Source organism: Muscardinus avellanarius (genome assembly GCF_963383645.1).
Source record: "Muscardinus avellanarius genome assembly, chromosome: 7".
Classification (NCBI taxonomy): domain Eukaryota; kingdom Metazoa; phylum Chordata; class Mammalia; order Rodentia; family Gliridae; genus Muscardinus; species Muscardinus avellanarius.
In genome coordinates this window covers 20,593,375-20,608,604 of record NC_137793.1, presented here as the reverse complement: position 1 = coordinate 20,608,604, position 15,230 = coordinate 20,593,375, and the positions used below count along the sequence as shown (strand labels likewise).

Genomic DNA, 15,230 nt, shown 5'->3' with positions numbered 1-15,230 from the left:
TACCTCAGAAAGATCCTATAAGTTTGGTTGGGGTTTTGCTCTTGTCCTAGTCCTTGGGTCATCTGGGAGGTGATGTTACTCAGCTCAAGGGTCACATTGTCATGGGCCTCCTGTAAATATTCCAGCAAGGGGAAGCGGGTACTGAGTATTAAACCCAGGACCTCATGCGTGTTCATTCATGTTTTAAGAACATTTTTCCCGCTGTAGCTCAGTTTGAATAATTTTTATGGGTCTGTCTTTACTTTCATAGCTTTGAATTTGCTATTGTCCTATCTAGGAAAATCTTTATTTCAGTCACTATATTTTTAATTTTTGGATTGATACCTGGCTTATGTTTTTGTTATTGTTTTGGTTTGGTTTGGTTTTAGTGCTGGGAATTTAACCCAAGGGCATTCCACTTTTAAGCTACACCCCTAACCCTTTTTATTATTATTTTGAAATAGGCTCTCGCCAAGTTGCTGACAGTTTTATCATATTGCTGAGGCTTGCCTCAAACCTGTTATCCCCCTATCTCAGCCTCCCAGCCTCCCAAGTATTGGTATTATAATTGTGCACCAGTGTACCTGGTCCTCAATTCTTATCTTAAATCTCCTCCCTAAGAACTTCTTTCTTCAGTTATTCCCTCTGGGATCCCCGACCAGAGCAGCTGTGTCTTCCCTCCAATGCACAGACTGCAAGTTATAGTGTAAACTTTTGTGTATGTGTGTGTGTGTGGTACTGGGGTTCCTGGAAGCCCTTTTACCTCCGGGCTACACTCCCAGACCTATTTTTATGTTTTTTTCTTTGGAAACAGGGTCTCTTAAGCCAGCACGGCTAGCTTCAAAGCTGCGCAATCCTCCTGTCTCTGCCCCAAGCGCGGGGATTACAAGCATACGCCACCACGCCCAGCCTAGTGTAAACTTTTTTATGTCTATGTTTACCTACTTCCATACTCTTTTTCTCTCAGCTGTTAGAATTTTCATTGCCAAATCAGGCATCACGACTGTCTTTTGCTCCAGTATATACAGTATTGCAGTAGTTCAGTAAATACTTGGGCCTGAATAAATGAATACATGAATGAATGTGTTTCTCTTAGCTTCTCATCCTGAGGGCAGAACTAAGTGTGTGTATAGCCAGCCGAACAAGCCTGACAGGCTGAAATGGGATCTGGCTCATTCTTGCCTCTCCCCAGCATCTCTCATAGCTTTGGCATATAACAGGCATACAGCAAAGAACAAAAGACCAAAGGGACATCATCCAATATGCCACGGCAACCTAAGCCCTTATTGGGTTCCACCCAGGATTCTGTGCAATGAAGATCCCAAGCGTCTAGCTATAGGAAGAGTCCTGTGGTTGTCATCAAAACCACGACACATTCCAGCTTGTCCTTGAAGCTAAACCTGGTTCAGTCATCGACAAAGTTGGCTATATCCTGTTTCAACCCATTTCTACTTGATCCCTTTGAGGTGGGTCTTGTGGACACCAGGCAGTGTGCTAGCGCTTTTTTTTTTAATTTTTTGAATTTATTTTTATTGGTGCATTGTAATCATACATCACATTGGAATATAAGACTTGAGAGGATATACAAGCACACATCATCCAATTAGCCCTCATCCAGTCCCCATCCCATGCCCTCCCCCTTCCTCGATCCCATGCTTGTTTGGTGATTAACTTTGATACATGTGTTTATGTACCTCCTGCTTTTTAAAGAGGCTCTTTCTTAACACAAAATGAGGTCTGTAGATCTGCAGTTCCCACTACTGTTAGGGAGTTGGCTAGAAGTGCAAATTCTCCAGGCTTTGCTCAGACCCAATGGACCAGAATCTGCTTTCTTAGCAAGATCCCAGGCAATTCCCAGCCACTTTAAAGTTTGAGAAGAGCTGGGCGTGGTGGTCCACGCTTGTAATCCCAGCATTCGGGAGGCTGAGACTGGAGGATCGTGGTTTGCGGACAGCCTCAGCTACTTAATGAGGACCTCTGCAACTTAGTGAAACCCCGTTTCAAAAGAAAGAATAAAAAATAGGGCAGGGGTGTAGCGTGGAGGTCAAATGCCCCTGGGTTCCATCCCCAGACCCACAAAAAAAAAAAAAGTCTGAGAAGCCCCAGGCTAGCAAAATACAGATGTTAGGTCTGCCCCCATAGAGCTTAAGGCAGGCCCTGGACAGAGGAATAGCAGCAGCTGCTTGAGGAGTGTTGTAGTGTTGTAGAAAGGGGAGCTGTGAAGGTTTTCTATCAAAGGACATGACCCAGGAGATCAGAGCAGGTCTGATAAGCCTGAGAGCAACAGGAGGCATGGGGACAGGGTTTATAGCAAGAGTAGGAGTGAATGAACTGCATCCCCTCCGGAGGGTAGTGATAACCTCCCTATGTAGAAGTAGCCTTTGTCATTTATGACATATAATCACAATGAGCCCTCCTGCTTTCATCTTAAACTACTGACACCTCGAGGTTGCCTCGGCCTCACTGGGCAGGTCAGTGCAGGGCCCTGGGGTCCAGGCAAGTCTGGGCTCAGCCTTTGCCAGCCTGGGAGGAGTCCCCTTCTGTGGGCTGTACTCCTCTTCTGAACCCCTGTCACATCTTGCCATGTAGTTCTCCTGCTGGGAGCCATATCACAGGACTTGCCGTAAGAGAAACATACCCCCTCTTTTCTTAATGTACAAATGCAAATGCTCAACATCAAATCAAAGTCCTTCCTTCTTCCTTCTTTTTTCTTCTTTCTTTCTTTTTGTTTTTGCTTTTTGGTGATACTGAGGATGGAACCCAGCGATAGTCTACCTTTGAGCTACATACACCCCCAGCCCAATTTTATTTTTATTTTGAAACAGCATCTCAGTAAGCTGCTGGGAGGGGCCTCACTGAGTTCTTGAGGCTGGTTTCAAACCTGCAATCCTCCTGTCTCAGCCTCCCAAGTCTTAGGATTATAGGTATGTGCCACCACATCCATTTTGAATCAGTGTGGGTTTTTTTCCTAGATAATTTATTTATTTTTTTCTTTTTTTATATTTGTGTGGAACATATTGAAAATGGCATACTTTCAGAATGTGCTTGGTACCCTCTCCCCCTCCATTTCCCTTCCCTCCCTCCCAACAATGCTATATTTATATTTTCACACAGATGTAGCTCCTTCATTAATCAACCTCAGCTTTCTTCCTCTCCCATCTTTCCATTCTGGCTTTGCTGAGGTTTCTCCTCCATTATCTGGAGTCCCTCTGGTATCCCTAATGCTCCCTAGTTTGAGCATATTAGAGAAACATATTTGTGTGCTTGGCTGATCTTACTTAACATAATGTTCTCTAGGTCTTTCCATCTTCTTGCAAACATGATTTTGCTCATCCAACCCCAATCAGAGTGGCAAGCATAAAGAAATCAAGTAACAACAAATGCTGGCGAGGATGTGGGGGGAAAGGAACTCTTTTATACTGTTAGTGAGAGTACAAAGTAGTTCAGCCGCTATGGAGATCAGTGTGGAGATTCCTTAGAAAACTGGGAATAGATCCACCATTTGATCCGGCTATACCACTCCTGGGTATTTGTCTACATGGTTTGAAATCAGAGAAATACAGTAACATATGCATACCCATGTTCATAGCAGCACAGTTTGTAATAGCCAAAATATGGAACCAACCTAGGTCTCCATCAACAGATGAATGGATTGCAAAATTATGGGAAATACACACAATGGAATTCTACTCAGCTATAAAGAAGAACAAAATCATGTCATTTGAATCAGAGTTTTTAAAATGAGTTTTGCCGGACGTGGTGGCGCACGCTTGTAATCCTCACGCTTGGGAGACTGAGACAGGAGGATCGCGCAGCTTCGAAGCCAGCCTCGGCTACTTAGTGAGGCTCTCAGCAACTTAGTGAGACCCTGTTTCCAAATAAAATATAAAATAGGTCTGGGAGTGTATCCCGGAGGTAGAAAGCCTCTGGGTTCCACCCCCAGTACCACCAAAAAAAAAAAAAAAAGAAAAAAAGATGAGCTGTGACTTTGTTCTTTCACTGTCCTCCAGGAAGCTGTACAGAGTTGTGCTGAGAGTATCTTCAGACAGACCTGGCTTCAAACATTTGTTTGCTGTGTGACCTTGGACAAGTGTTTTAACATGTCTGAACTTCTGCTTCCTCAGCTGTGAATTCCTGCCCCCATAAAGATGTCATAAGGATTGAGTATCGAGTGGGCTCTTTTCTTGATTAAACAAATATTAATTGAATACTATGGCCAGCTCAGTGAAGGGCCTTGCTTGGGGTAGAAGAATCCAGTGATGGGAAATTTTAGCTCTGCCATCATGCAACTTACCAGTTCAATGAAGGAAAACATTTTGGGTTGAAGAGTTACACAGAAAATATTCAACGACAAGTGTAATATGTGCTTTGAAGTGGAAAAGGGGGAAAGGGAGCCAAGACAATGGCCTCAACCGCGCCCAGAAGGTCAGGAAGCCTTTTCTGAGAAGGCGACAGTTCGTTCAGTGTCTCTTCCCTAGCTGTTCTCACTCTGGACCTCTCTTTCAGATACCTGGAAGGAAACCACTTAACAGCTGTGCCCAGAGAACTATCTGCCCTCCGACACCTGACACTTATGTAAGGAGCCCTCTGTCGAGTGGGACATGTTTTTTTTGTGTGTTTGTTTTTTTTTTTTTTTTTTTGCTCACAGGTTGCTCAGGAAACTGATATGGAGGGTAATAGAGGATGAAATCTCAAGCTGACACTGCATTTCCCAACTTTTCTTCCTTGGAAGAACAGATCAACCTGGTGTGCCAAGACATACCCAGGGAGGCATATGCAGAAATACCCAGAGCCAGGCATCATGGGCCCTCCAAGCCACAAGCCACCTCTCTTGCTTGGCTTAGGGAAGGTGGGCAAACCTCTCACCTTTTAGGATCCAAATGGAACTCAAGCTTCTTCCGTCTACAGCTTCTTCCAAGCTGTGGCCATACTCAGGTTTTCCAAAAGCATAAATTTGCATCTCTTCTTCTTCCTCCTTTAGTTACCCAGAAAAACTCTTAAATAGATGGTTCAGACTGAGGATCCTGCAGCTGGTAGCTGCTACTACTCCCAAGTTTCCCAAAACCCAGACAGCCACCTAATGAGAAGCAGAGCAGTTGGGCATGGACAGGCCCAGGAAGCCACGTGGTCTGTGAGCTGACCCCCAGCAGCCTCACTGCCTTGGCATCAGGAGACCTAGTTGTAAGGTGCCTGTGTGTGCTTAGGAGGGCAGGGAGCCGGTGTACACAAGGAAAATAAGGGCCTTTTCTGAATGAATGAGCATCACCTTTGGGAAAATAGGAGCCCACTGACTAAAGAGTAAAAAAAGACATCGCATTAGCTTGGATTTCTAGATCCCCCCGCCCAAAAGCAGTGTCTAGATGAGGATTTCTCAGCCTTGGAATTAAGGATACGTGAGGCCAGATGATTCTTTGCTGAGGACAGCTGTCAGGGACATTTGGGATGTTGAGCCCTTCTAGTCATCCCCTCACCATCCCCAGACTCTACTAGATGCTAAAAGCACTTCCTCTAGTAGGGACCACCAAAAATTCATTCAGACATTACCAAATGTCATTGGAGAAGCAAAAGTTCCCTGAGTTGAGAACCACTGCACTACGGCAAGGGTATGAACTTCAAATGATTAGAAGAACCACCTGAGCAGTGGCTGCTGTTACTGTTTAATACTGATGCTCACCCCCCCTCCCAGACCATTTAAATCAGAAGATCTGAAGCCAGGCAGCACAGAATTTAAAAGCTCTCTAGGCAACTCTAACATGCATCTAATATCAACACTACTCTGGCTGTGTATCCCCCAAAAGAACTGACGTTGTGGCCAGCAGAAAACTATACCACCACTAACCTTATTCCTCCTAAGAGAGAATCTAATCACATGCCAGAAGAAGAAGAGAGTGGAGGTACAGTAAAAAGAAGAACTGAGCAGGAAGAAATATTCTAGAATAAGAAGTTATTATATGTGTTATGTTTTGTTGGTAGAATGAATGGATAAACAGACACATAATTGAATGATTAAATAGATGAATGAATAAATGGATGGATGGATGGATGGATGGATGACTTCTTGAATGGAAATGAACATGTGGGTACATGGTTGGATGAGCGAATGGAAGGTAAGTAGGTGGGTGGAAAGATGATAGGGTGAGTGCATAAATAGGAGACTGGGTAGGAGGATAGATGGATGAGTGATAAATGAGTAAGAGCAGGTGAATTCATGGATGAATGCATGGATGGGTGGGTGGGTGGATGGATGCATGGGTAGATGAATGAATGATGAGTAAATGGGAAGGTGAATACATGGGTGGTGTGTGAAAAGATAGATGGACAAGTGGGTAGGTGAGTGAGTGAATAAACAGATGAGTTGGTGGGTGGATGGATGGATGGATGGATGGGCAGGCAAGTAGGTAGGAGGGAGAGTAGATAAACATGACTAGGTAGGTGAATGGATGAGTGGATGGGTGGATGAATGGATGGATGGGGTGGATGAATGGATGGATGGATGACGTGTGACACTTGAAGTGGCCTCTTTCCGATGTTTTTAACTAAAGCATGGCCCTTCTGTTTTACTTTTCCTAGTGACCTGAGCAACAACAGCATTGGTGTGCTGACCAATTACACCTTCAGCAACATGTCTCATCTCTCTACTCTGTGAGTACAGTCAGATTCCATATTTACCATGCTTCTGGGCCTTGCGATATGTAGCCATCCTTTCCCTTTGTCCCCGTGGTCCTCAGTTCTCTGCACCTGTGTTCATCCTATGGCTGCCCCAGAGAAGAGTGGACCTTAGTGGCCGACAGGAAGATAGAGTAGGCTGAAGCTTCACTGGGCAAAGGAGCTGGGTCCTAACTACTCTGAAGAAGGCTCTCTGTAGAATACCTCTGCGATGTATGAATGTTCTTTCCCAGTGGAGGGTTTCCCTGCACAATTATATTTTGCTCAGACCCATTTATTTCCCATTAGTTTTGTCTATTGTAAGCACACACCATTTGACAGTAGAGGGAGGTGATGGAAACGCTGGTTAGAAGAGCCAGCCTACTATGGGGTAGCAGATTAAACTGGAAAACTGAAGCTAATGAGCTTCCTGGAGCGGCAGAAGTTCCTATTCCCTTTTTGTTAAGATGCATTTGTCAATAAATTAAATCTGGGAAAGTGAAGAAACCATTTGCTCCAGTGGGTCCATAGTGCAAACAGAGCACTGTTGAGTAGCTGAGAATAGACCAGCCAATGGGCTCATCTCTCCCTTTCTACAGGATTCTGAGCTACAACCGACTGAGGTGTATCCCTGTCCACGCTTTCAACGGACTGCGGTCTCTCCGAGTGCTGTGAGTGCTGGGCCGGGCTGGGTATCAGCTTAGTCTGAGTGCTAGCAGGAGGTGAACAACCTGTTCACAGGGGTTCCCCTGGCTTCAGACGAGCCACCCCACACGGTTGCTCTCTGCAAGGAAATGGCTCACATACCAGGGATCCCGGAGGGGCCTGGCCAGCTCATAGACAGCTCAAACTGTCTTAAAAAAAAAAAAAAAAAAAGAGCCAGGCATGGTGGTGCACACTTGTAATCCCAATACTTGGGAGGCTGAGACAGGAGGATCGCAGGTTTGTAGCCAGCTTCAGATACTTAGTGAGGCCCTCTGCAACTTAGTTAGATTCTGTTTTTAAAAAAAAATGGCTGGGGGTGTAGCTCAGAGATAGAATGCCCCTGGGTTCAATCCCTAGTACTGAAAAAAAAAAAAAAAGAAAAAGAAAGAAAGAAAAATGAGCCAGGTTTCGTGGTACATGCTTATAATCCCAGTATTTAGGAGTCTGAGACAGGAAGATCATAGGTTCAAGACCAGTCTCAGCTATTTAGGGAGGCACTATGCCACTTAGTGAGACCATGTTTCAAAATAAATATAAAAATAAATCTGAGGGTATAGCTTGGTGGTAGAATGCCCCTGGGTTCAACCTCTAGCACTGTAATAATAATAATAATAATAATAACAACAGCAACAACAACAACAACAATAATTGATTGATTAATTTAAAAAGTTTGAATAAGCTGCCAACTTTTAAACATCAAACGGTGCCGGGCGTGGTGGCACACACTTGTAATCCCCGCACTTGGGAGGCGGAGACAGGAGGATCCCGTAGGTTCGAAGCCAGCTGCGCTGGCTTAGGAGACCCTGGTTTCCAAAAATAAAATAGGTCTGGGAGTGTAGCCCGAAGGTAGAAGGGCTTCCAGGAACCTCAGTACCACCAAAAAATATATATAAATAAACAATAAACATCAAACGGTTTCTCGAGCAAATCCCAACTTCCACATTCTCCTAGAACATTGTGAAACAGGCCCCTGGCTCTGCCTTTCTGCAGAGCTGAGCCCCTGGCTGCTGTGGGCAGGCATGTGCAGTCTGCAGCCTCCACACCTGTCTCACCCTTGACACCTGCCTGACCCTGCCCCACACGTGAGTAGAGAGCACTCACTTGAGGCAGAGGAGCTCGGCACAGAGGCCCCGCAGCCTGGAGTTGGCCCGCTTTCTGAGCATGGCTCTCACTCCCTCGCTGTGCCTTCTCATCCACAAAATCAGATAATTACGGTAACTGCCGCGCAGGGTCTTATGGGGATTAAATGAGATGCTGTATGTGACCTGGCCACTGGAAACACTTGATAAATATCCCTGTGTTACTACTATTCTCACCGCGTAGCTGGCTAGAGCAGGAAGGCACCCTCCGCTACCCCAACGCTGGGTGGGCCCAGTGCTCACCTGCGTTTTGTGCCTTTCCATCTTGTGCTCATTTTATTGGCAAAAGAAGATGCTGTGACTTGATCCTTGAGTGATATTCCCATGAGAATAGAGAAGCTATGCGCACCCCCGCCCCAAACCTGTCATCTTCCTGACTTCCAGTCCTCACTGCTATGAAAGTGACCACCATATTTGACAAAACTCTGGCCATTTCTTTCTCTAACATGTTGCAGAGTTGCTGTGAGCTCGAGCATTTGATACCCAGCTTAAAGATAGGGAAACTGAGGCCCAGGCTGGTGAAATGACTGACCAAGGTTACAGAAACCAGTCTTCTTGCTCGGAGCCCCAAAACTCTTCCCAGCCAGCTAACAGCACCCCATGAGCTGGTCCATTTCAGCGGCTCAGGGCTGATGTGATTTATTGAGGCCCACAAAAGACTCATGTCAGGGACAATTCCCGCCACATGTCATCTGCACTGTTATTAAAAATCAATTCTCAGGGGGCAAAGAAGTGCCCGCGCTGACAGTGTGCAATCTGTTATTGTCACTTATTTATTACCCACCTCCTCCGGGGAGTTGGAGGCTGGAAACATCCGTGGAACCATCTTCCTGATTCCAGTTGAGCAGGACAGGATGCAGGCTCGTCTCATCGGCCAGGGCGGAACCTGGACCAGTCCCCCATTCCGCCTCTCGGCCTGTTGTCTGCCTTTTCAGTCTAACAGTTCTATGCCTGGCTTTGCTGCCAGAGGGTGGGACCTGTCAATTTTAAAGGGATCTGTGTACATATGTTCATAATTAGAGTAGTTCTGGTTGGGACAACTGAGTATGGAAGAGGGGAAGAAAACGGCAGTTGCCTGTCCATCTGTCTGTCTGTCGGGGTGGTGGAGTGAGCCTCTCCAGCCTCCCCGGGGTTTCTTTCCTTCCTCAGGACCTTCTGTGTCCCCCACCCAGCACCACAACCACCATTAGCTCATCAGAAATACGCATCAACATAGGACCGGTGCCTGCTTCTTGGATTAAAAATCAGTTCACTTTTAGCATCATTATTTTAGAAGCATGAGATCACAGGGATAAAAGGGGATCTTAGGGCCCCTCGATCCAGCCATCTTCCTCAGTGGGGAGCAACCATTTTCTGTATAAAAGCCAATTCAGGAAAAATAAAAATGTTTAGAGGTTATATATGTTTTTATATTTGTACCCTTCCCCCCAGTAATTGCACACGTAGCAATTCATGTTAAAGAATCATCCAGAATGAAGGGAAAAGTTCTGTGCATGCTGATGTTTCTTGTGCTGTTATCTTTTAACTAAATTTTAAATATTACGTGCAAGGGCCACAGTGGGGGGATGTTGAAGGAAACGATGATGCGCCACCCGTCGGTGAAGTGCAGTTTTTAAGAGAGGTAGAGATGAAATTAGACAGCAGTGTGGGGGAAAGCGTACCACAAAGCGTTTACATATAAATAACCCTAACCTAAGTATAACTTGTAAGCATTGCTATATATGGAGACAGACTATAAGGGAACGCATTTAAAAGCCACTGTTAGCTAGCTGCTAATAGACAGTCACTTCTTTTTTATTTTTTTTTATTTTTTTTATTGGTGCATTATATTCATACAACTTATTGGGGTAAAAAACTTGTGTGTACAAACATGTACTTATCGCTGATTTAACCCCTACCCAATTCCTACCCCATTCCCTCCCCGTCCCTCCCTCCCTTGCTCGGCTTAGTGGTTGACTTTGATATGTTTAAGTACATTGTGTGTTTTAGGGATTTTCCTCTTCCCCCCTCCTTTCTCCTCCTTTAGGTTGTCTTGTTTGCTCCTCTATAGGATTTCCTCTTTCAAGAGCCCTAGACCAAAACACTTAGAGTCACTTCTGTAGTAAGTGAAGGTGAAGTTGAAGATGAAGTCAATAATGTATTTATAATTTAGGGATCTGGGGGAAAGATGGGTTTGGGGGATTGGGAATTGCATTACCTGCAACTGCATTTGAGCATTGGTGTATTTTCCTTATTTCTGAGGGGTTTCGCTAGTTTGATTAAAACCTTAGGAGCGATCAGGGACCCGGGAACACTCGATGTTTGGCAGAAGGAACAGGATGATCATCAAGATCTAACCATAGCCGAGGCCAAGAAGGAGTTCAGAACACAGTTAGAGACCTGGTGGATGGATTGATTTCAGAGAACACACCAGGAGGCTGGCCAGGAGCCCTGAATATAAAACATTGTGTGGGGGGAAATGGCTTTTCTACTTCACTTCTGATCTAAAAGAGCTAGAAGAAGACATTCTTGTAGACATTGTCACTCTCCTTAGGGGACCCATGCGTTCCCTCATCTTCACTCCACGCTACGTCTCATGCCTCGTGCGTGTGTGGTCCCAAATGTCACTCCCCATCCCGGCTGCACCAGGGCCACCTGGAGTCACTTAGCACTGGGAAGGCTGCTTCAGCGTGCGCTCATGAAGGAGTGAGTGGGATTATCACTCATCCTCCTATTCTTAGCTCCTGGGCCCTGAAGTCAGACTATGAATTTTACACCCATGCGGCTCTAAGTGCTGCATGAATCTTCCCTACAACATCCCTGTAAAGGGTTCCATTTGCATTTTGCTCGATTACTTTTCAAACAAAGAGCTCGCTCCCAGACAACCGCAATTCCACGTTTGACCCGCTGTTGAACATTAGAAAACTCTTCTGGTGAGCCAAAAGCTGACTCCTGTGATCTCTAAAACATGGTCCAGGATTGGCCCTTTGATACTCCCAAAATGAAAAATAAATAAAAGTTTAAGAATATAGAATCTTAGGAGTTAAGAGAATGTCTTAATGTTTTTTTTTTTTCTGCCCAATCCTTTTATTTGTAAGACAAGAAGACAGATTTAGAAAGGTTTAAGGACATGTCCAAGATCATTCTCAGCCAGGCACAGCAGCACACACCTGTAATCCCAGTACTTGGGAGGCTGAGTTAGGAGGATCACAGGTTCAAGGCCAGCCTCAGCAACTCAGTGAGACCCGGTCTCAAAGGCAAAACTAAAAAGGGCTGGAGCTGGAGCTTGGAAGTAGAATGCACCTGGGTTCAATCCTCTTTACCACAGGAACAAAACAAAACCATTATCTTATTCATCCTTTCCTAAATGCCTGCCATGGACCATTTTCTGTGCTGAACTCTGGTAAGGGCAGAAGAAATAGTGAATGGGGCACAATTGCTAATCTGAGGGCGTTCCTGGTCTAGAAGGGGAGAGAGTCAAGTTGATAAATACAGAACAGGTTGGTACCCAGGGGAAGCGATGGGATACAGGTCAACAGCAGGTAACTCTATCTTGAAATCTAAAAGACCTTCTGAAAGGCAAATCCTTTAACCAGGGTCCCCACGGACATTCACTAGACCTTGATATACACTGCACACGGGACTGAGTCCTCAGGTTATGTTACCAGTCACTCTTCACCCTGGGGCAGTATATAACCTTATCTCCACCCATTTCACAGATGAGTAAACTGGAACTGGGTAGATTAAGTAACTTATCCATAGTGAGAAACAACTGGCAAATAGTAAAGTCGGGACTTGAAACCAAGACTGATGGCTTTCAGAATTATCTCCGCACTTCTGCTTCCAAGGCTGAGATCAGGAAGCCAGCGAGGGTTTCCCAAGAAGGGATGGGTGACTCCCCAGGCGCCGGACAGAAGCCCCGAAGTCAAGGTGGGCAGGTGCGTTGGGGGATCACAGGAGGCTGCAGGTGTGGCTGGAATGTAACTTCTGGGGCAAAAGCAGAATTCGTGCTCCTGGAACCCCACAGGGTGTGGGCAGAAGCCAGGCTGGAGCCATGTCCCTGGCCCCTCACCCAGGCCCTTCCCACCACATGAGACTCACCTGCCTGTCACAGCTGATGGATTGATTGGTTTTGTAGGGCTGCAGATGAAACCCAGAGCCTCGTGCCTGCTAGGCAAGCATGCTACCACTGAGCTACACTCACCCCAGCCCTGTTATCTGTCCTTATCCGCACTCACTGCAGAGTTTTCTAGAAGACTCTAGGGGCATGGCCCACTTTAAAACAAAGTGTTTTCCCCTTGCCTAGAGAGATCTCTCTGGTGAGAATAAGAGGAGTAGATGGAGGGACCTGTGAGAAGGGTAAGGGGTCCAAGGCCACCCTGCCAGACTCAGTACATGTCTCCAGTCCTGGGTCAAGCCATGGGACTCGCTGCTGCCCCCAAAGTGGACAGGATGCTTCATTTTAGTCGTCTGCTCTATATGAGTGGCCCTGTGAGAGGACTGACCCAAAAATACATCTGTGCACACAGAAGAGGGGGAATGATCATGGCAGCAGTAATCCTGGCTGGCACGAGTGGGGCCCCTCACATATATGCCTTGTGTTGAGACCTACATCGTCTAGAGCACTTGCATTCTCTCTCTTAATCCTCACAGCAAGCTGTTGAAGTTGTGTGCTAGATTCCTTCCTGCCAGGCGTGGTGGCGCACGCTTGTAATCCCTGCGCTTGCGAGGTGGAGACAGGAGGATCGCGCAGGTCCGAAGCCAGCAGCTCTGGCTTAAGAGACCCTGTTTCCAAATAAAAATATAAACTAGGTCTGGAAGTGTAGCCCGGAAGTAGAAGGGCTTCCAGAAACCCCAGTACCACCAAAAAAATATAAAATAAAATAAAATAGATTCCCTCCTGACTACGGGGAGAGATCTAGCTCAGACCACCATAAACATAAAAACAAAACTTACCAACTCAAGTAGCAGAAAGGTCAGTGGTGGGCAGCAGGCTCCAGGGCTGGATGCAGGTGTCCTACGATACCACTGCAATGCGACTCTGCCTCTCTGCCCTCTCTCCTGAACCAATGTCACTTTGAGCAGCCTTCTCCTCTGCTGAGACAAAGTGTCCTGGTGGGATCAGAGTTTACGTTCCAACAGCTGAGTTGCTCACAAAATGAAACTGCCTCTGATTTATAGGTCCAGAAACATCCCCAGAAACTTCTGCCCAACAGGGAAGTTCCAGATTCACCTCCGAGGGGTCCAATCTAAGTTGGCTGGAATGAAATAACAGCAGACAGATTAATAAGAGAAAAAGCATAAAAATATGGCATGGGGGCCACACCAGAAAGGAAAACCCAGAGAAGGGCCAGATGGGCGTGGCATAAGGACCCTCTTCACAGGGGAGAAGGCAGTGAGGGGCATGGGCAGTTTTAGAAGGACAGTAATGACTTTAGGGGAGAAAATGAGCCCAAAGAACAGACAATGGCCTAGGACAAAGTTCCTCTGAGGCCTCATGTTGGTGCCTGATTTTCAGCCTCCTTCACTGTGAGTTTAATCTTCCAGGATTAATGAAACGTTAGTAAGAAGACTTAAGGTGGTTGTGTTTCTCTTTGGTGCATCTGGTCTTTAGATCAATAAAGGAATCCCAGGGAAAGCAATCATTCTTGTGCTTCAGACAAGAAAGAAAGTCAAGAGAAAGTGGGGTCAGCATGATGATGCAAACCTATAATCCCAGTACTTGGGAGGCTGAGATAGATGGATTGCAGGTTGGAGACCAGCCTCAGAAACTTAGTGAGGCTCTCAGCAACTTAGACCCTGTTTCAAAAAAAAAAAAAAAATAGGACTGGGGCTATGGCTCAGAGGTAGGACATGCCTGGGTTTAAGAGAGAGAAAAAGAGAAAGAAAGTGGGGACTGGAGGGGGCCAGGGTTAGGTCAGAGAGACCTTGAGGCTGCCCCTCATGGCCAGCATGTCAACACACCATACAGTGGGGTAGCTTGTGCTGAGTGCCTGCAGCCTACTGAGATCACATGTTGAACCTCAAACTTTACTCACTTGTGACTCTGGACAGACCTGGGCTGTAGTTCCACCCAGTCAGAACTTCATTGACTGAGCAGAGGAGGGCGATTCCCAGAAGACAGGAGGGGAAGTGCCACAGAAAATAATGCACGGATGTCAAGCAACCTCTACCCTTCAGATAATGTCTACGGCTACAGGTAGATTCCTGAGGAACCAAAAGCTAGAATCACTTGTCCCAACCAGCAATACTAGAACCTGTGAGAGGGAGTTCAAACCCACCTGGGAGCCACTTGCCTGCTCAGAAGAGACCTCTCTGACCCCAGTCCACACTTAGGACTAAGATAGTCCCTTCCATCATCCAACAAACTGTGAGTACAGGGGACTCAGAGGCCAAGGTCCAGGCAGCCTAGGACTGATAAGGCATGGATGGAGACACCCTAATGTTGTATTAATGATGCCATTGTGAGTCCCCCCAAATTCCCATGGGAATCTTTGCATCCCTCATAGTCAGGAAAGAAGAAGGAGCCCTGAGCTTTGAAGATGAACCATCAGATGTTCTGAGAGGTGCTGGCCAGCTCAGTTCCTGCCGGGTGTGAGGGAGATGGGAGAGGAGAAGGGAAAGGGGTGTTCAGTGCTCCCTGGCCAGCACATCGGAGTCCTTCTCTGGGGAACAACGCAGGAGCAAGAACCTGTGGTATAGGCAGATTTCTTTAGAGCTGTCCCCGTAAATTACAGCTCCACTGCTGTGTAGTTTATAGAGATCTCCGCAGCCCAGGTCACG

At 46.3% G+C, this 15,230-nt stretch overlaps 1 protein-coding gene across 2 annotated transcripts in view; it reads left to right on the top strand.

Annotated features, from left to right (window-relative positions):
* Positions 1-15,230, top strand: part of SLIT3 (slit guidance ligand 3) — a gene marked incomplete at both ends in the record, with an annotated part of 608,792 nt that overhangs the window by 544,862 nt on the left and 48,700 nt on the right. For both annotated transcript variants that reach the window (XM_080699310.1, XM_080699309.1), the window contains 3 exons: positions 4,486-4,554; positions 6,550-6,621; positions 7,224-7,295. In XM_080699310.1, the coding sequence (XP_080555436.1) occupies positions 4,486-4,554; positions 6,550-6,621; positions 7,224-7,295 (213 nt within the window). The remainder of the gene's footprint in view (positions 1-4,485; positions 4,555-6,549; positions 6,622-7,223; positions 7,296-15,230) is intronic.